At 43.6% G+C, this 20046-nt stretch overlaps 1 protein-coding gene across 3 annotated transcripts in view; it reads right to left on the reverse strand.

The window, feature by feature from the left end:
• Positions 1-20046, reverse strand: part of TPR (translocated promoter region, nuclear basket protein) — a 148138-nt gene that overhangs the window by 111789 nt on the left and 16303 nt on the right. For all 3 annotated transcript variants that reach the window (XM_075182673.1, XM_075182672.1, XM_075182671.1), the window contains exons 12-16: positions 19778-19975; positions 19593-19700; positions 13680-13906; positions 5617-5777; positions 3885-4012 (exon numbers count right to left, since the gene is read on the reverse strand). In XM_075182673.1, coding sequence (XP_075038774.1) covers positions 3885-4012; positions 5617-5777; positions 13680-13906; positions 19593-19700; positions 19778-19975 — 822 coding nt within the window. The remainder of the gene's footprint in view (positions 1-3884; positions 4013-5616; positions 5778-13679; positions 13907-19592; positions 19701-19777; positions 19976-20046) is intronic.

A 20046-nucleotide genomic window follows, 5' to 3' on the forward strand; every position in this document is an offset into this window, starting at 1 on the left:
AGTGTATGCACACTACCATCCCTGGACCCCTGGGACTAGGTGATAGGCAAGTGACCTACCCTAGGATAAGCATATCTACCCCGAGTCAGCAACACAAAAGTGGGCAAAACAAATGTTCTGATCCCCTGGACTAGATGTGATGGCTTAGTCCTAACCGGTCGAGACCTATCAAGAAAGGCTTGAAGCTACCGTGATCCTGTACACCGGTTCTGCAAAAGAAGCCGAGCACTGGGGCCAGCCCCCTGCGGGAGGCTAGGCGGATATCAGTGGTAGGATGTGAAAGAAAACAACCTAGAGAGTCAGCCCTGAGACATCTGAAAACTGCAGGACTCACACCCAACTCTTTCTTGTTTCTAGACCTAGGACACCGGATGAGGAACTTGTCCTGGCGGCTCTATCCAAGGTACTAAGCAGCTCCCTGCCAAGAAGCTCTGGCCCTAAGGTTAGAGTCTTCCAACGCCACCAGATAGACGATATCAAGAGTGACAAAAGGAGGTCCCTGACCGTTCCCATCTGACCACAGAGGCAGGCGGAGGAGAGGTGTCACCACCCGCTGCCCAAGTTTGAGAACCATACCCTGCAAGGTAAATGCAGGGCCCCAGTATAACTGGAAGCCATACTGCGTTCGACCTTCCTTAGCCCCCGTGGGGACCTGGGACGGGATAATGAACAAAGGAGTGGGACCCTGACCCGTTGCTCAGGCTATAACCTGGTCTTCTGTTCTACAGCAACGAGTTGTCCTGTGACACTGTAGAAATGCAACAGCCGTGGCCTATTTGACAGACTGTTTAGGGCTTCCTGATTAGGACCTGATGGGCTTAGTGTCACAACCTTTGAACCCTGAGCACCCAACAAAAATAACAGTCTTCTTGGGAGAACCAAGAAGACCCTGGAACTCAAAGGATTTTATTAGTCTGCCTCCAGTAACAGACAAGAGCCTGTCCGGACCGGATTTAAAGACCTGGCGGACGATTGACCTCTGTCCTGACTGTGTGGCTAACCATTGTGGGAGAGCTCGACTCCTAAGTTTGGACAGGGTGATGAACTGCGAGTCCTATAACTGGAGAATCAGGTTCTTTCAGGGGAATCTCCCTCTAGGAATGTCAAGAGGAATATGCAACCATCTTTACTTTGAAAGTTGGAACCCTGTATACCAGAAGCCTAATGTCACTGGGAGGAAAGGACCTCTTTCCGCGTCAGGGATATCCTATTCCTGCGCTGAAGCGGGGAGGGCCCTTACCTCTGGAAGGTAGAGAGAGAGCGACCCTGTGGAAACCAGTCTATAAGCTCAGGTGTAATACAGGTATCTGCTGTGGCAAATTGGGTGTTAAGCAGGAAGTCTCTGCACCCAGACGTGTCCTACCAGGAACCCGATGGAACTTTATCCGTGAGGGAGAAAGATGGAGCCCTCGGAAAGTGTCTTGTCCAGGCAGGGTACCATCGTGACTCACCGGGTGCAGTGTCTGCCTGCCCTGACCTCGGCATCCCACGAGGTGCAATGTGCGGAATGAAAGAGGCAGGACCCTGAGCCGGAACTGAAATTACTGTTCTGCCAAAGCAAAAGAGACATCGGTGCCTCCTTTTTAACTGGTACATGTACAAAGATCTACATGATTTATACTGCAGCCAGGAACTCCTTTTGTTCACCGCCTGCCATGACTGTGCACAGTGACTACCTCTGAAACAAGAGAATGTAGACTGCATGTTGAAGGACGTCCAGACGGAAGGAAGGAAAGGATCCCCTTTGTGGATCGGGAAGAGTTTGGAATAAACTACACCAAACTCTGGGAATACCACCCGGTATATAGGCTTCTTCCCTAACTGCACCAGTACAGGTACTACATGCTCCTATGGGAGCCAGGAAGGGGCTGCACGATCCCGGGAAAGAAGATGGATAGGTTTAAGTTTGCTCTTGACGTGCCTAGTGGAGCGGACGGGAAGAGCTGTAGGCTTACTCTCAGAGGCCCCTTTAGACTCCACTGAAATACTGCCAAAGTGACTAGCTCCCTTTCTGGAAGGTCCTCCAGAATACCTGTGGCTAACTGTTCTGCCCATGGCTGAATGGTCTATTACAACCTATAGGGTCATAGCTGAGTTTGAAAGACCTACTGGCAGTCATCGGTTAAGCTGAGTGGAGGCTATGGTACACCCTTAGTAAGGGATACACCGTACCCTGGGCATCTGCCCTGCATAAGGATAGCAGCATAAGTGAATATACGGGTCCCAAGGGTTGTTAATTTCACGAGTTACAATTTCTTTGTATATTTTTCCTCCCTGGAAGATATATCAAATGTGACCTGTGTAATAATTGTTTATTTGGCTCTCAGTCAAAGGGTCAGACACCGTGTACAACCTCTGAGGAGGTGTGGATGGGACCGTAAACTCAAATTTGGCAAGGGTTATATACATCCGAGAATATACATCCGAAGAATGGATGTTACATTTTAGTTAACCCTAATTTTAGTTAATGTTTTTGTCTGTGAATACAGATGAAACTAGCCTTCGCCTGTTGAGGGATGGGCCATATTCTGATCCTGACTGACATCTGAAAATCAACATTATGCTTACCCCTGTGGGATGGGGAGCAGACGTGTAGATGTCTGTGTGGAATTAGACAAGGACACATAGGCCTTCTGTCTGGGAAGTGCCTACGACAGCTCTTATCTGTGTGGCATAGTGGGGGAGGAGTCAGGGAAACAAACAAGTTTTATAAGTGCCCAACTCCAGTCCCACCTACTATACACCAATGTAACGCAGTGTCCCCCCAGTGGTAGGATAGAGAAATATATTTTGGGGAAACCTCAAGCTTTCAAACTCTAAGGTTAGCAGCATTAGGTATTGGAATGGTGGTGGTTTTTGACACACCAGCAACATCTACTTTACAAGGGAATCCCCATTTTGTCATGTCAGTGCTAGGAGGTGGATAGAGGGTCTTTTAAGCGACATAAAACCTGGGCTACAGTTTAACCCACGCTTCACACGAAAGGTCCTCTAACTGGGGTGACTAAAACAAAAAAAAGAGGTTGTTTTTCTTTAACATTGTATTGTCCTTGCTCTCAGGCTCTTCACTGTACTGAATATTTACATGCCAACCAGCACGCACTAAAGCCTCCATTCCCTGTGCACTATCTTGATCCTCTTTGGTGAGCAAAGAGGCCTCTGGAACAGCATTCCACTATTCACCCTACTACTGGGAGACAACTTTTGTGCCAGACTCTTCCAAGGGCTATAAAACTACTGGAAGCTCCCTGCCCCTGAGATCCAGAAGAACAGGAAATTATTCCATCTACCCAACAAGAAAAGCAAAAAGGAGGGTGGATTCCTGTTCAGCTCTCTACTGGCAACAAGCTTCTGAGAGCGCTTAGTCACCGCCAGGGTCAAAGACCTTGCCCAGGCTGGCTGTCACCTCTGTGGGAGCCTCCACAGGCAAGCATGGACACTGGTCCACCTCCATGCAGGCCAGACAAAGCACCTCCTGGACAGACACATAGTAATTTAGAATGGCACTTACATAATGCATAGATCTTTACCATTGTATCTCTTAATCTTATCTCTTGTAGCATTAAATACATAAACTTACGAGTGAAGGAAAAAAAAAAGGACAGGCTGTGCACTGCAAAAGGAAGTCTTCTTTCAGCAGTCTGCTGTGTGCTGCAGAAAGGACAGCTGCGATTGGTGCTCTACAGAGCCGCCATATTCTATCACACTGGTGTACTGAAAATCTTAATAGCTGTCAATAGCTCCTATTTAAAAGTGCCTGCACACCTGGATCTAAAACCAATTGTACTTGGTGTCGCCCAATTGATGGAGGAGAAATCCAGCCAAATATAAAAAAGTGTAAAATATTAGGTAAATAGTATTTTCGCATTTAAATCCATCCCTACCTGTTTCAGTGCAGCTTTAGCTTCAGCAGCCTCTGTGGATTCAGAAGATATAAGTGCAGGAGCTGGGGTGGAAATGAGTTGCGACGATCCAGGCGATTTTCTTGGAGTTGACGTAATGGAGGTCTCATCTGAAAATAGACACAAATGTAGCCTCAAATCAAACCTACAGAAAATCTGATCTACTTTTATAGAAGCTTTATGTAACGAAGAATTAATACAATTACCACTGGAGAAGTTATTTGACCTCAATATTAGATACACATTAAAGTAATATGGTATTTTTATTTTATCTACAGCCATGTTACTCAACTTGATCTGAAGGTTTACTAATTGCAACTTAATTGCAAGAACCACACAGTGTTTAAGTTTTTAAAAATATGAGCTTACCATAGTGAACTCAGACCCCTCTCTATTTAATTTCCACTTGTAAATTACACCAATTGGGGCCAACTACTGTATACCAAGGTCTAGATTATATTCTGAAAAGTTGTAAAGATGCAGTCAAACACAAAGATTAATATGCCCTGCTGTTTCTTTTTTAAATGAATGAACATTGCTACCACATAGGTAATTGTTTAAATAAAATACCTGGATGCTATAATATATACATACACACACACACACACACACACACACACACACACACACACAAGTTAACCCGTGCACGATACTCATGCATTCTAGTCAAATCAAGCTACTTAAGGTGTTAAAAAGGTTCTGGTCATCTTCATCGCACACACACACACACACACACACACACACCGCTAGGCTTTTATATATTAGATAATGCTAAGAATTTAGTAGGTCAGTGTAGTATATAACTCTGCCCAGCAGGTGGCACTGCAGCTTGAGCACTGTCACCCGGTAGTGTGTGTGTGTGGAAAAAAAAACTAACAGCATGTGTGTTCATGAGGTAAAATTACCTCACGAAAAGGAGTTTGAGCCCTCAACTCGTAAATTTAGCCTTTACTACCCCTCCCACGGGGGGGGGGGGGGAATGATGGAAGTTAACCGACTTCACTATTATAATTTTTTTGTCAAATAATGTATACCAAATTTCAGGTCAATTGGATGAGCCCTTTCTGAGAAAATAGTTTTTTACACACACACTAACACACGCTGCTAGGCTTTTATATATTCGATACTGTACTCAGATGTCACCAAAAGGTCTCACGTAAGAGGATATCAAACTCAATTTAGCGATGAAAAGGCATCCTACACTAACATCCTGCTTCTTTATCACCTACAGGTGACATTCTTTAGACTATCTATTAACATCAAAAGCACCTTTCATGACCCCTTTTGCTTCAAGGGGGTCGGGAAGATAATTTAGAGGAGATTTTGATCTGATTGTTGGATTGAATAGAGAAATTATTCAAATTAGTTTCCAGATAATATGTTTATTATTAGGCCATTATTGTGTTTTTAGCAAACTAAAAAAAAAAAAAAATTCTGCTTCGATCAGGGTTTCTCAAATTCAGTCCTCAGGGAATACTAACAGTGCACACTTTCCATATCTCGCTGCAGAAGCACAGGTGTATCCATTACGGGCTGCCATTTTAAAATTGTTCTAATGCCATTACTTGTAAACATGGAAAATATGAACTGTTATGGCTCCCTTAAGACTGGATTTGAGAAACACTGCTTTAGATAAATCAATTTTCATTATAGGGTTAGCTATCCTTTAAAATTACAATACAAAATTCAATTAGGTCTTCCAAGTGGACCATACCTGTTGCAGGTAATGTGACACCAGTTTGAGCCAGAAGTATACGATACATGTCACGCTGTCGCACAACAGACTCTGCCACGTGCATTTGATGTTGACGGTTTTCACGAAGCTGTTCCAATTCAGAAAGCACATTTTCTAGCTCTTTCTTCAACTCAGAAATTCTAAGGGGGAAGAGAACCACTTACAGTTACTGCATCCACACTTCAGGCATTTTATTAATCTTCATCACTAGCTTGAGGCACATGTGACCTCCTGATTTATGCAAAATGCAGATACCAGTCCAATGTTTCTTCCAATAGTAGGAAGTATTTTATCTACATAGAAAAGGTTCCTTGCACCAAAGTGCTTGTAACACTCCAACCAGATGTAACCACTAGCAACACCACCTTTAACAGCTACCATCTCAAAGAAAGTGGCTCAAAAGGGTTAAAGTGTGGAGCACAAAAGTTGAGGTTTCATGGAGCCACAAAGGACATTTAATCCTCTTCCCAGCTTTGAAGAAATAAATGATCAATTTTTCTAAAGCTAATTTGGTATCCAAGACAACACTCCATGTAAATACTTGTACCTTCATAGTAGATCAGGCAAAACCTTTGCTGAAACCATCTTGAATAAATCAAGAATGTGTGTTATAGTCGCTTCAGCTAGATTTAATTTAGACTCACACTATGCAATATATTTCTCTATAATCTTACAGAATTTAGAATAAGAGTGCAGGTACTCTGGTATTTATGCTTTAACAATTGTCCACTCGGGGAAGCCTGGATTTTCCTAACAGTCGCTGAAATAGTTACTAATACAGAGACCACTCCCTTGAATGAATCAGTTACGGACAGTGGCAATCGCTTATTATGTTCCGTTTGCCTGCTACATGCAACACAGAGCGATTTCAGGGGGTTTCTTTTATCCAAGACATAAATTTTTGCTATTTACATGGTTTTGCTTCTGGTACCTCCCTAGCGAGTTATGAAGGAAACAACCAGTCTGGTCTGATAATATTCTAAGGTAGTCAAAGATGAAAGTACCAAATTTTTTTTCTACTCTGCTCTCATTTCGAAGACATTTAAGTGAAGTCTTTATTCATTTAGAGACCATGCCTCGGAGTCTGTTAGTATTCTCCACAGAAACGGATTTAACGTAACTACAAAAATCCTCTCTTCGCTTTCATCCAGTCTGGACACTGCTACCATGGAGACGTTCTAAAGCAGCCCCCGAAGGGTGGGACCGCTCTGAAAGCCCTGCCCGTAGAGCACTACGGGCAAAATTTGCATCTGCAGACGCAAATACATTAAACTGATAGAATTTAAAGGTGTGGACAGAGGACCAGATGGCTGCCCTGCAAAGTTGGTCTGCAGAGGCCCCATTTCTCGCTGCCCAAGACGCCCCTACCGACTTGATGGAATGGGCTGTAAGTTTCTCTGGCACAGGACGGTTAGCCCTGATGTAAGCCTGTCTATTGCAAGATGGCTTAAGGCAACTATTAAATTAGACTGTTTTGAGGCTTTTCCTTACAAAGGAAAGAATCACCAAGCACACCAGATTTGAGAGACAGAAGAGAACAAGCAAACAACTAATCTACATTAAAAGTTGCACTTTACTTGCCAAAATAACATTGTTTATTTAAAAAAAGTACAAGAGTACTACAATATTACCCCTACTAGCCCCATTTTGTCACCAAAACAAATATAGTTGTGTAAATGGTTAATGAAAATCGAGATACTTAGCTTAAAGGGCCAAAAACAGGAGAGAAGTCCAACAGCAGTGTCCTGGTGCCTGCTCCCCACGAGATGTCTCTCTTCCCGGGCTTCCTTTGGTGCCAGAAGACCAGAATGTACCAAGTGTTCTGAAGAGCAGGGGGAGCTCCAAGTAGTTTTAGCTCCCCCTCTTTCGATTTGATCTGTCCTTTTTTTTTTTTTAAGCATCTATGTTCAGCAAGGTAATGGAGACCTCTACAAATTCGAGGTCTCCTGCAGTGGTGGGAGCCCGATCTCCCCCTCCTATTTCTGAGGGGGGATCTTGGTCTGCACCCTCTTCCGTTTTGTGGTTTCAGCCCGGGCTCCGCCGTAAATGAAAAAAAATGAAAGATGGCGCCCGGCTGATTGATCCGATAACCGGCGCTCTATGCCTGCAGTGGCAGGGCCGGTTATCGGGGAGGCTTGTAAGAGTGACAGCGGTCCGTAGAGACCACTTGTCACTCTGATTTTGGACAGTATAAAACTCTGCCAGTGAGAGCACTCGGCTCTCATTTGACAGAGCAGTGTCCGTGCTGCGGTTGTGTTCTCTATGACAGAACACACTCCCAGATCTGCTTTCCAATAAAAGTCCTGTACAAAATAAAAGTTACATGAAAAAGAACTTAAATTAAAATCAAATCAAAATTACTAGCATAAAAAAATAGCATCCCAACTCCTTGGGCACCTAGAAAAACTGGGAGTTGACAGGGGAATTGAAGAGGGGAGGGGGTCGGTCAGCAGTTGCTAAAGTTAACTAGCTATGTGCCAACTCCTGTGCTCCCCTCCACAACCCATGGTAGCAGTGTCCCCCAGACTGGAAGAGAGAGAAAATAGTCTAGCTGATCTCCCATTTGAAGAGCATCTACTGACCACGGTCACAACCTGAGGGCTCTCCTAGCAACTGCTGCTGCCATTATTCTTGCTGAAAAGGCAACGATTATCTGCATAACTTCAATGATTATCATCTGTATAAAATGTCTCCCCCCTCAATCGAAGCACCCTGTCACTGAGACCATAGCCACATTAGATTTCAGAGAGGTGCCAGATGAAATATGAAGCTTTGAGTATAAAGCCTATGTACATTCCTTGTGAATAAATTCTGCCATCACTTGATGTACTCTACCCTTATTGTTGCAATCTTCAAAAAAAAAAAAAAAATGGATTTATGAGCCTCTGCGGCTAGACTTTCATATACAAGCAACTTCCATATTGGAGAAATTAGAGCACCTAGGAGGTTTAATTTAGAACCGAATAAGGATTTCCGGAATAATTCCCCAAAGGCTGAGAATTTTTTTAATTTGAAGACCTTGATCTCTTTAAGCCTTACATATTGCATAGTAGAGTTCTTTGGTCACAAAAGACTCCATCCAGGTGGCATATTTTCCACACAACAAAAAACTAACACACACCACACCTCAGATTCTGTTGTGAAAGGCTTATCACAGACTCCATAGTTTTGTGCTTTGATCCTTTATACCTCAGGCTCTACAAGAATACTGAAAGGGCTTACACACAAGCGAGTGCCCTGCAGCTGTTTGAGGTTGAACGCTAGTTCCATTCTGCTGCAGACAAGCTTCTGCACTAACAAGCATTGCGCCTATGTCTGACAATGCTACACATAAAAATATATTAAACTATAATATAAGTCATGTTAATGTGTATAAATTACAGTAAAGTTTGATTCTTGTACTTTCATTAACCAATTTGAATCTGAATCTATTGGTGAACACTCGAGAAAAAACCAGGTGGTATACAGTAGTTGGGCACTTTAAAACTAAAAGCACAACTCCTCTATACCCCCCCCCCCTAAAGGCAACTAGCTAATTAAGCACCAAATCACTTTTTGCTGAAAGAAAGGCCTGTCCTCATGAAAGATGAGAAAAAAAAAAAGGAGAGCTACAAAGACAAATCAGCACATGCATCTTCCTTTGAAAAACAGAAGTGCAAGTTTTCTTTGAAACAAAACAGAAAAGGACTGAGAACGTAACTTTCAAGAAGCAAAACTTCAAACACCGATACATATCCGCTAGTAACAATAACTGTAGACATGCCAATGAAAGGTGTTCAAACCTGTTTAAAACCAGATAGTCAGTTTTGGACAGAATTTACCATAACATAGAACTACAGTCAGAGAACCCCTTAGCCTTAACGGTCATGTCTAAAAACAACCAAGCCGTTAAAGCCTGCCACACTAATCCTTGGTGAAGATAGGGTCCTCAACTCAAGACGTCTGGCCTTAGAAGTAGATGCAGTGACAGGCCCACCACCATGTCAAAAACGTCCATTACCAAAACCTTCTTCATCCAGTTTGGTGCTACCACAATCACCAGGACACCATTATTTTATTTAAACCTTAAGCAAACACACAAGCATTACTACTGGAGGGAAGTGGTAAATCAAGTGAAAATTCCAACAGACCGACCGACAGTCTACTAGACAGCATGCCACCCACTGGCTCAGAGATGCCATTATGTAGACATCCAGCTGCTCATAACCTGTTGAAACACTTTTGAATGTAGAGACCATTCCCCAGACTGCAGGTTCTGACAGCTGATAAAACCTGCTTCCCAGTTTTCCATCCCTGGTATGAATACCTCTGCAATGGCTGGAACATTCTTCTATAGAACTGCACTGTCTTGAAGTTTGAGACCATCCTGCCGAGGACTTCATGCAACAGTGAACAGATATCTATTCGGTTATTCAAATTGACATTACATACTGATAGGTGTAAAAAATGTTCTAAAAATTTATTAGAGAGCAAAAAAAAAATAAAAATATTTAGCTATATAAAATATACATAAAGAGCAGATACCACATATGAAATTACTTATTGTTCAACACATGTTCATGAAATCACAAAGATAATGCAGTATTGTTGAATATGAACAAAAAAAAGCAGGCCGCTATTCTCACCTAGCCCATTTCATTCCTATACAAGATTTTGAACATATGGATTTATGAACATCTGTACTCTATTTTATGAATTTTATATAAGCTTCTGATTTGACTGGCCAGTTTATCTACGAAAACGCAGGTTATGTCCTTATGCCAATACTGCATCATTTTGATTCTATGTTGATTTATCCATAAAAGCATTTTTTATTCATAGTAGGCCTGCTTTTTTTCTTCATATTTAACAATACTGCATTATCCTTGTGATTGATTTCATGAGCATGTATTGAATAATAAGTAATTTCATATGTGGTATCTGCTCTTTATGTAGGTTTTATGATTATTTTTTTGCTCTCTAATAAATTTTAGAACATTTTTTACACCCATCAGTATGTAATATCATTTTGAATAGTAGAATATACAATCAGCAGTGCGCCAGAATATTTTTTATATTCTTTTATATCATAGGGAGGGACACCCTATATCTTCTGAGCAGCATTGCAAATACACATTTGTTTCCAGCAGCGCAGTTAGGTGTTACCTATTTTTATTTTAGATATCTATTTGGAGTCCAGACTTCGCTAGTCCTTTTACATAAAGGAATGTGTCCTCTGGCAAGAAATCTCTCTGCTCTCAGGGGTCAAATATCAGCCCAGGACCCGGAGTCCTCGCTGCCGCCCCTCCATGCTATACTTGATAAATTCAGTGGAGCGTCCTACTATAAGCTGAATACCACTAAATCCGACGCATTACCTATTAATTTACCGCCAGCTAAAGTGTCGAGCCTTGAAGCCCGTTTTCCTTACTCATGGAAGTCTGAAGCGCTCCAGGTATTCAGGTTACTCCCTCGATAAACAACATTATAGACCTTAATTTCGCAGCTTTGATTCCCCTAATTCTCACCTTGACCAAGTCATGGATGTGCAGCGAGGTCTCCTGGTTAGGGAGGCTGGCAGCTTTTAAGATGATGATCTTGCTAAAACTAATGTATCTGTTCCGTACGTTGCCCTTGTATTTCCCAAAACCCATAATGGACAAACTACACTCTATCGTGTGCTCATATATTTGGAAGAATAAACCCCCCCCGAATGGCAAGTGCTCGTATGTCCTTAACCAGACAAATGGGTGGCCTAGCTCTTCCAGACCTGGCTAGATATCATATGGCTTGCCTCCTTGCACAACTTAGAGACTGGTCTCTTCCCCCCCCAATACAAAACCTTGGGTAGATTTGGAACGGGCTCGCAATCCTCTTTTCCCTTTGCAAGATCTACTCTGGTTGCCCAGACGGTGGCGCCCTCCTTGTGGGCCCATGTCCCGGCTAGTCAGGGACACGTTGAGAGCCTGGGATAAGTTAGTTGAGACCCCCCCTACCATATCCCTCCCCGCTAATAACCTGTCACTGTGGACTTTGGCGAAATTGATCCCAGACTTGAATTTGTTCCTGTGGATAACGAATGGCATAGTAGACCTAAGGTCTTTATTTGATGACCAGGGGTTGATGTCTTTCGCACAAATTCAGCACCAATTCCATATACCTACGAGAGCTTTTTACAAATATTTACAAATCAGGCATTGGATAGCTTCCCTCTAGAGATAGAACATGACCCTGCAGGCCCCGCCAGCCCCACTTGTCTCGAAACTTACGAAGGGAGATAATAGAGCGGGGATCACCTTCTGGTACAGATTCACTTCCCCAAAGCCAAGAGTCAAAATTTCTAGCCAACTCCAGTGGGAATCAGATCTCCAGACATCCTTCACAGAAGACCAGTGGCAGGCAGTTTATATAAATGCTTTTCGTATGTCCAAATGTTTAAACCACACTGAAATGTTTATCAAACTAGTTAATAGACTATACCTGACCCCCTCCAGAATCCATAAAATGTGGCCCTCCAAGTCTAAGTTGTGCTGGAGACAATGCTCGATGGTTGGGGATTTGCTTCATATTTTTTGGGCATGTCCGGTTTTACGTTCCTTTTGGGCTCAGGTATTTGATTTAGCTAAGAGGGTGACCGGATTAGATCTTTCTCAGGCCCCTGAAATTGCCCTTCTTCAAATATATCCACCTCATGTCCCAAGACAGTACTGTTATGTGTTTAACCATATACTTATTGCTGCCAGAGCGGCCATAGCCCAGGCATGGAGGGCGCCACTACCCCCCACCCTGTCAAAAGTAATAACCAAAGTCCATTATGCATTCGAGATGGAAACACTTGATGTCCCCTACTTTATGAGACCATCCTCCCCACTGTGAAAATGGTTTGAATGGCATGTCTATGTGACTGATGGAGGTGGTGCTCTGCTTAATAACCCTTCTTCCCCTCCCCCTGCTAATGGAGGTCCTACGCCAATAGGTGTGCCTGGATGGAGTGTTTAAATTGGGCCTTCAAAGACTTAGACCAAGTCTGGTGGGTTAGGTGAAATAACCACAGCAGAATGTAAAATGTATACTGTACAATGTTTGTAACCTGCATACGCTGTATTGGTGTTTACATATCCCCCCCCCCTTTTCCCCTTATTTCTTTTTGTATCCCCCGTTAACCTAACGAATCTCAATAAAAACGATTAGTGTAAAAAAAAAAAAATATCAGCCCAGGAAGACTAGCTGAAGGAAAGGTGTAAAGTTGGATTTCTTGAAATTGATGATCCGACTAGAAGACCAAGTACTGGGCAGTCTCTTGCATATGAGCCCGAAGCAAGGTCGGAGAGTCCACCTTGATCAGCAGATCATCCAGGTAAGAAATAACGGTAACCCCTCCTAGACTTCAGTATCAAAATGGGCAGAAAAGATCCGTCCAGTTTACGGATCAAGAAGAGATCGCAGTAAAACCCCAAACCATTTCGCTCTATTGCTCTTCCTATTGTGGGAACCCTATTGGGGTCCCACAATAGGAAGACTGCTCGCTACCAGGATTAGAAGCAGGATGCATAGCTGCTCAAGCCTGCTTTCCTTCTGCCAATTTCCACTAGTAACTGCAGGTTGTCCTTTGACCACTTGGCTTCCCTTAAGAAACAAAACCAGTGTTCCAGTGGGGAAAGTTTGCAAAGGAAGGGGGTGCTAGTAGAAAGGGACAACGCACACAAGGGACAAGGGCACAAGTCGTTGTTATTCAGTCCAATATTATGTGAGAATGGCACCGGCTGATTTACGTGCAAGATAAGGGAAATCAACCCCGACAGGTTGAAAGGACATGAGGCTAGATTACCCCCACTAACATGCATTTGTAGAACATAAAAAAGGTCAGGAATTCCCCATGTAAGTTTCATAGAATGTTCACTACTTTAAAGTGTTGGTATGTTACATCTTATAAGACAACATCACTATTCCTAAAGATCCTGACCCATTCCTGCAAAACACGTAAAGCTTCTGCATTCATGTGACTTTCTGATAAGAGAAAACAGTCAATAAAATAAAAATGCACTGCGAGTTACAAGTCTTACTCTGTAGCAGTAGTTTCTTGCTCCTCTTTCTCTTTGGCTTCACCAAGTTCCCTCAATGCTACCAAGAGTTTCTGATTCTGTTGCTGCAGCTCTTCAATGTTTCTGTAGGTAACTAAATGTTGTGTAATAACTTCAGATGAACTGGTGATATTAGCAGAGCTTACATCGTCATCTCTTTGAACATGGTTTCCTCTTGCCTCTTCCAGCTCCATTAATAATACTCTGATCTAGGGTTATAAGTGAAAAAAGAGTGAAAAGGAAGCAGACAACTTTGAAAGAGGGGCTTGGTCAATGATTAGTTAATTTCAAACCACAAATCAAATCATTGACCAAATGTAACAACTTTCTCTTACGCAATATCTAAAGAAAAAAAAAAAAAAACACCCACCCAATGATGTCACAAGGATCTTTGGTCACATACATATGTCAAGCCAAGATATTTGTAACGCTTAAGCTGTATTACCTTTCCATACTGTTCCCTCTGTAGTTCATTATGATCTCCACTGCTAAATTTATTCTACTTACAAAACATTGGCTACCCTTCCTGTGCCAAAGCATCCCTTGAAGAGAAGGCGCGATTGTGTTAAACCCATAACACCATCTATACTGCTGTCCACAACTCACATATACAATTTTCTCTTTCCTACCATTGGGGGACACTGCGAGACATTGGGGTATAGTAGTGGGTCAAGGAGTTTAGGCACTTATCAACTTCTTTGATCTTCACTCTCCTCCCCTACTATGCCCCTCCTCTCCTGTAGATACCGCAGTTTTTTCTAAGTGCGTAGGAAATAGGTCACTTCGGTATAGGCTCCTGCCTATACTTAGTTTTAGCAATATTCATGTTTTTACTCTTTTCTTCAGGTGCAGCACGGGACTAGAACTAGAGACCCAGGTGAATGAATAGGACATCAGTTCTGTTCATTCGGGTCCCAGCGCAGGCAAGCAGCAGCCCTGGGCTCACTTTCCTAGCACCTCTGCCGGCAACTCCCATAGAAACGAGCAAAAGAGGGGTCCAATTCTGTCAAACAGTCTGCCAGGGGCAGCTGTTTGTCTGTGGGGCATGGTTATATTTATAGATCGCTTTAGGCATATTTAAAACGGCCGTGTTCGGCCACACCTCTGGGACAGACGGGAGTGAAGCTGTAGCAGCCTTTCCTCCGCGTCCGCTATACATACCGACAGGTCCTCCCATTTGTCTCCTAGACAACAAGCAGAGTGGGAACGGAGCAGTGTTCGCACGCCTTAGGAGGCGAAACAGTTGTCGGAGCAGCACACGCGTCCTGGGCAATAGTAACAAAGCGTGTTGCAAACAAACGCCGACAGCCATTTTACTAGAGGCACTAGTCTGCAGAGGCAGCCAGATGAAAGGAGGAGTTGAAGGAGGGACTTCCTATCTACCTCCTATGCACTTCCTGGTGCATACGCTGACCATATTGGACACAGAGATCCTCCAGGGAAACAGAGTGCACGCTGCTGCCCGACTGCCTCTCCTCACCTTGTATTTTTTTTGTATCGTTTCTATAGATTCACTTTTACACATATATTACCATTACACTCAGTGTTTGGGGAGAGTGGTGTTTAAAAGTATGTCTGAAAAGGGGTCAGCAAGAAATAAGGGTCCCTCTGCTTCAGCTGTGCTGTATTATACCTGTGCCAAATGTAATTGTTGGACAGCCGACCCAGGAAGCTCTTTGCAGTTTGTGACACAAATATGCGGGAGCGAAACAATCCAGCTCAAGCAACTACAGCTATGGAAGACCGACTCTGGGCAAGATCCCTGACAACAGCAATTGCCAAGCTCACTAAGGTGATATTACGCTCCAGAGGTACGTGAACATTCTGTTTCTCACACCCCTACACACAGTCAGGCTCACAGGGGCAAGAGGGTCATCCCTGATGCGGTACAAGACCGAGATCAGGATTCAGACCACTCCTCAGCAGAGGAAGGGGAGTTAGATTTGGATCCAGAGGAGGGTACCCTTAGTAATGGGGATTCTGCCTTTGTCCATTGTGTGGATAGTCTCATTTTAGGCATGAGGCATACCTTAGGCTTTGCTGAGCCCGCGGCACCTTCAGAATTCTCTTTGTTTGAGGAAACTAAGGTTCAATTAGCCTCCTTTCCACAGTCACCAGAGATTATGGAAATGGTAGCTGAAGCTTTTCAAAGGCCAAATAAACAATTTGTTATGCCAGGCATGTTTAAGTTTCTTTACCCTCTTACACCAGAGGACTCGATTAAGTGGGAGGCATTACCTAGGGTAGACACCTCAGTAACTAGCTTGTCTTCATCCTCTGCCATTACCATTCAGGAGCGGGTATCTCTTCTCAGGGACCCCACAAATAAGAAAAGTGATTTAGCTCTCCGCTCAGCGTATACAGCGGCAGGCAGTTTATTCAGACCCAATATTGTAGTTGCTTGGGCGAACAAGGCTTTTCAGCTGTTGGCTGAAAGAAACATTCCACATACAGAATGTCTCACTTTAGCAGACCATATACAAGAGACTTCAGATTACGTAGGTCATGCACGCTGTGTCAAAGCAAATACTTCGGCCCTCAATATTGCAGCTTGTCGTAGCCTATGCTTACAGCTCATCGTAGCCTGTGGGATGCCGATTCCAAGAGAGCGTTAGAGGGCTTACCTTTTGACGGGGTTACTCTGTTCGGCTCAGTTAGAGAAGGTTATCCAGGTGGCCACCGGAGGCAAGAACACCTCCCTTTCCACCAGAACCAATAGGCCTCGACAGGGAAGGTTTCGGCAAGAGACGGCACGAGTCAGGATAAGGGCAGAACAACATGTTCCCAAGATATTGGCCATTTACATTCCAGGAGTTGAAAATTGGGAAGCAGACTTCCTCAGCAGACCAGGCAAATGGTCTCTAAACAGACAGGTCTTTGCTCTCCTGGTGGAATGCTGGGGCACTCCGGAGATCGGCCTCATGGCGTCCAGGCTAAACTACCAGGTTCCTCTATACGGCTTGAAACCCTCAGGCGGGATTCACGGATGCCATGACAGTTCCATGGCAAATCCAGCTAGTGTACCTGATCCCTCCAATTCCCATGCTAGCGCAGGTGCTAAACAAAAAAAAACAAAAAAAAAAAAAAAACTAAAGAGCAGGTTCCTGCAATCCTAGTGGCCCCTCATTGGTTTTCAGACCTGCTATCCCTGGCAGCAGCACCCCGATCTACTAGTTCAAGGTTCGCTTCTTTGCCATTCTTTAGATAGTCTAACTTTGTCGGCATGGCTGTTGAGACCCTAGTCCTTAAGGCAAGGGGGTTCACGCAACACTCAAAGGCGGAACACAACAAAAACACACACACACACACACACACACACCTTCCTCAGTCATAGAATTTGGAAGGCATACATAGGGTGGTGTGAGTCCAACAGATTCCACACATAGATTTAGCCTTCTCCGCATGTTAGCCTTCCTGCAGGCCGGCCTAGATAAGAGGCTACGTCTAGGGTCCCTTAAGGTCCAGGTTTCTGCGCTCTCCATTTATTTTCATCGAAAACTAGCGGCCTGTAGGGACGTTCACTTTCCTTCAGGGGGATCTCCATGTGCAGCCTCCCTCCAAACATCCTGTGGAGCATTGGGATCTCAATCTGGTGCTCAATGCACTTACCAGGCCTCTGGATTCGGTGGATTTACGACATCTTACTTGGAAATCAGCGTTCCTATTAGCGATTGCTTCAGCTTGTAGGGTTTCGTAATTGGGAGCACTTTGCTGTGACCCTCCATTCCAGAACTTTCATGGAGACAGAGCGATATATTGGACCAAGCCTTCTTTCATTCCAAAGATAGTATCCAGATTCCACTTCAAATCAGGAAATTGTGGTTCCTGCCATTCGCCCTCCTCAGTCCTCTCCAGATCACTTTTTACATTTGCTAGATGCAGCCCGGGCCTTACAGTTTTACGTTGATTGCACGTCCCCTGTCCGAAAGACCAGGGACCTTTTTGTTCTTTGAGGCGCACAGGCGGGGTTGGCCAGCTTCCAAAAAGTCGCTGGGCCGCTGGATTTCTTCGACCATTCGGCGGGCTTATGTACGGGCCTCGCAGCCTGTCCCAGTGAATTTAAGAGCGCATACTACCAGGGCTGTCACCGCTTCTTGGGCAGCGCGTCACAGGGCGTCGGCAGAGCAACTGTGCAAGGCAGCGACATGGTCATCCGTCCACACCTTTTGTTATGACTGCTTTTGTTTTGTATCTGGCAGCAGTACCTATAATCCATCAGAGGTGCTGCTGTCCTGCTCCTGAACTCAGCATCAGAAAAGGATATTGACTCCTTCAGGCATGTTGCAAATTTAGAACTGCACCTGTCGCACTGCTTCAAATACCTCCCTTAAGCTGTGCTCTGTGCAGTTCATTCCGTTTGTTCCTGGCTGTTGCTAACCTGCTCCTGTGCTGTTGGTATATACCTTCTTGATTGAACTTCTGTGTATGACCCCTGCCTGTACCTTGGCTGCTTGCCTGAGACCCCGAATCATTTGCCTGTAGCTTGGACCATGCTATTCTGCCTGTTGCCCTGACTTCTGGACCTCGCCTATTCGCTAGATCTCTGCCTGGATATTTGGATTTGTGTGTCTGATCTCTGCTTGATCCCTGGACTCTGCTTTCCTGGACAGCCTTGTACCTTCTGGACTGGGGTAATACTTATAATACCTGTCCCTGCCATTTTTACTATACAGTCTCCTTAGGAACCTGTTATCAGTGGATCTGAGTTATCTTTGTTTGTGTATTTACCTGAATAAAGACACTTTGCTTTACACTTCCGTTGCTCTTTGTGAATGCACTGGGATTCATAACACCTTTACAAGGTTTTATAGATTAATTCCTAGTCCCACCTACTACCCAATGTCTCAGTGTCCCCCAATGGAGTAAAATAAATCGATTTTACAGTGAGTAAAAATCTTTTCTCTATCCTCCTATTGTTGGGTAACATTGGGGTATACAGAAGTGGATATAGGCGATGGGGACTTTGAAAAAAAACAACAAAAAACTGTTAACTAGCCTTAGCTGCTCCCTCTATACATCACTTCCTGTTTACCCGTCTGTTTAGTGCCCAGCGATTTGGGCTGTTTTAGGGCTTCGGGCTCAGGATGTTGTGCGCAGCCATTCCAAAACAATCCCTCCCTTAGAGGCAGCTTTGGTATGTCCCAATGTCTCGCAAAATCTCCCAATGGTAGGTAAGAAAAAATGTATTTTCCTCGAAATACTGTAGCCCTAATATTCTACCCCATGTTCTTTTTAGAGGCAGCTTGACAAGTTACCGAAAAACAAGTTGTGAAAAGAGTCACATTATATGCCTTTCTGGAGTGTCCACCTTTTATTCGACCAGGATATGGTGAACAAGAGGGGGAAAAAAAAAAAAGACCCAACTGCTTCCACACCCCAGGATCCTCCTGCTAGTCATTAGGACATATTGCCATCATCAGCTTTGAAGTTTTTCCCATTTAGAAGTCAACAAGGGCTTTTTGGCCTGAGCTGAACCAGATAACCGTTTTAACTCTGGAAGCAAACCAAGCTCTTGTGGAAGAAGTTAACTTGATTAGGTTTCATTTTATTAAGGAAATTTTCTTCACTTAAAACCCTAATGTGCCTTTCTGGTCTGCCTTTTTTGTGCAATTGTCTGACGACCAATGTTTGAACCAAAGCACTCTACCCTCATACTCAGGATCTGTCTGGAAATCTAATTTGTAGTACAATCAAGTACACAATTATGTCCATGTTTGTCAGTCTTCAATGCAAAATGCAATTAGTTTGCAAACCTAAAAAGTGAAAATCTAGTATACACACACTCCTTAACTATACAAATCACACACATTATACATTTAGATCTAATTCAGGAAGTGGGTTCAATACAGGTAGGAAAGACTTGAGAACACAAAGTAAAAAAGGTTCGCATCCAACCTGCTGAGAAAGATCCTTCACTTGTAACTCCAATCTTTGATTTTCTTTCTCAAGAACAGTAGAAGTTTTGTTTGCTTTATCCGTTTCATTTTGCATCCGTTGAATTTCCTTGGGAAAAATAAAGATAAGTGATATGCAATTTCAAGAAAGTTGCAAAATTATAATGTAGAACATTGCTAACATACCCTCATTGCCTGCTCAAGTTTGGCAGACAAGCTTGCCACTGTTTTCTGCATACGCTCATATTCCTCTCGCTGGCGTTTCAGAATAGGTGCTTTAGCTTCAACCTCCTTCACTATGTCATCCAAATACTTTGTAATCCTTTTATTTTCCTGCTTTTCTATTAGCAGTTGATCTTGAGTTTCCATATATGCATTATAGAGCTGAGTAGACAAGATAATCATACACAATTAGAGAGTCCTGCAGATGACCAATATCTAGAAACTAAACAGGG

The sequence above is a fragment of the Mixophyes fleayi genome, chromosome 8, assembly GCF_038048845.1.
Source record: "Mixophyes fleayi isolate aMixFle1 chromosome 8, aMixFle1.hap1, whole genome shotgun sequence".
NCBI lineage: Eukaryota > Metazoa > Chordata > Amphibia > Anura > Limnodynastidae > Mixophyes > Mixophyes fleayi.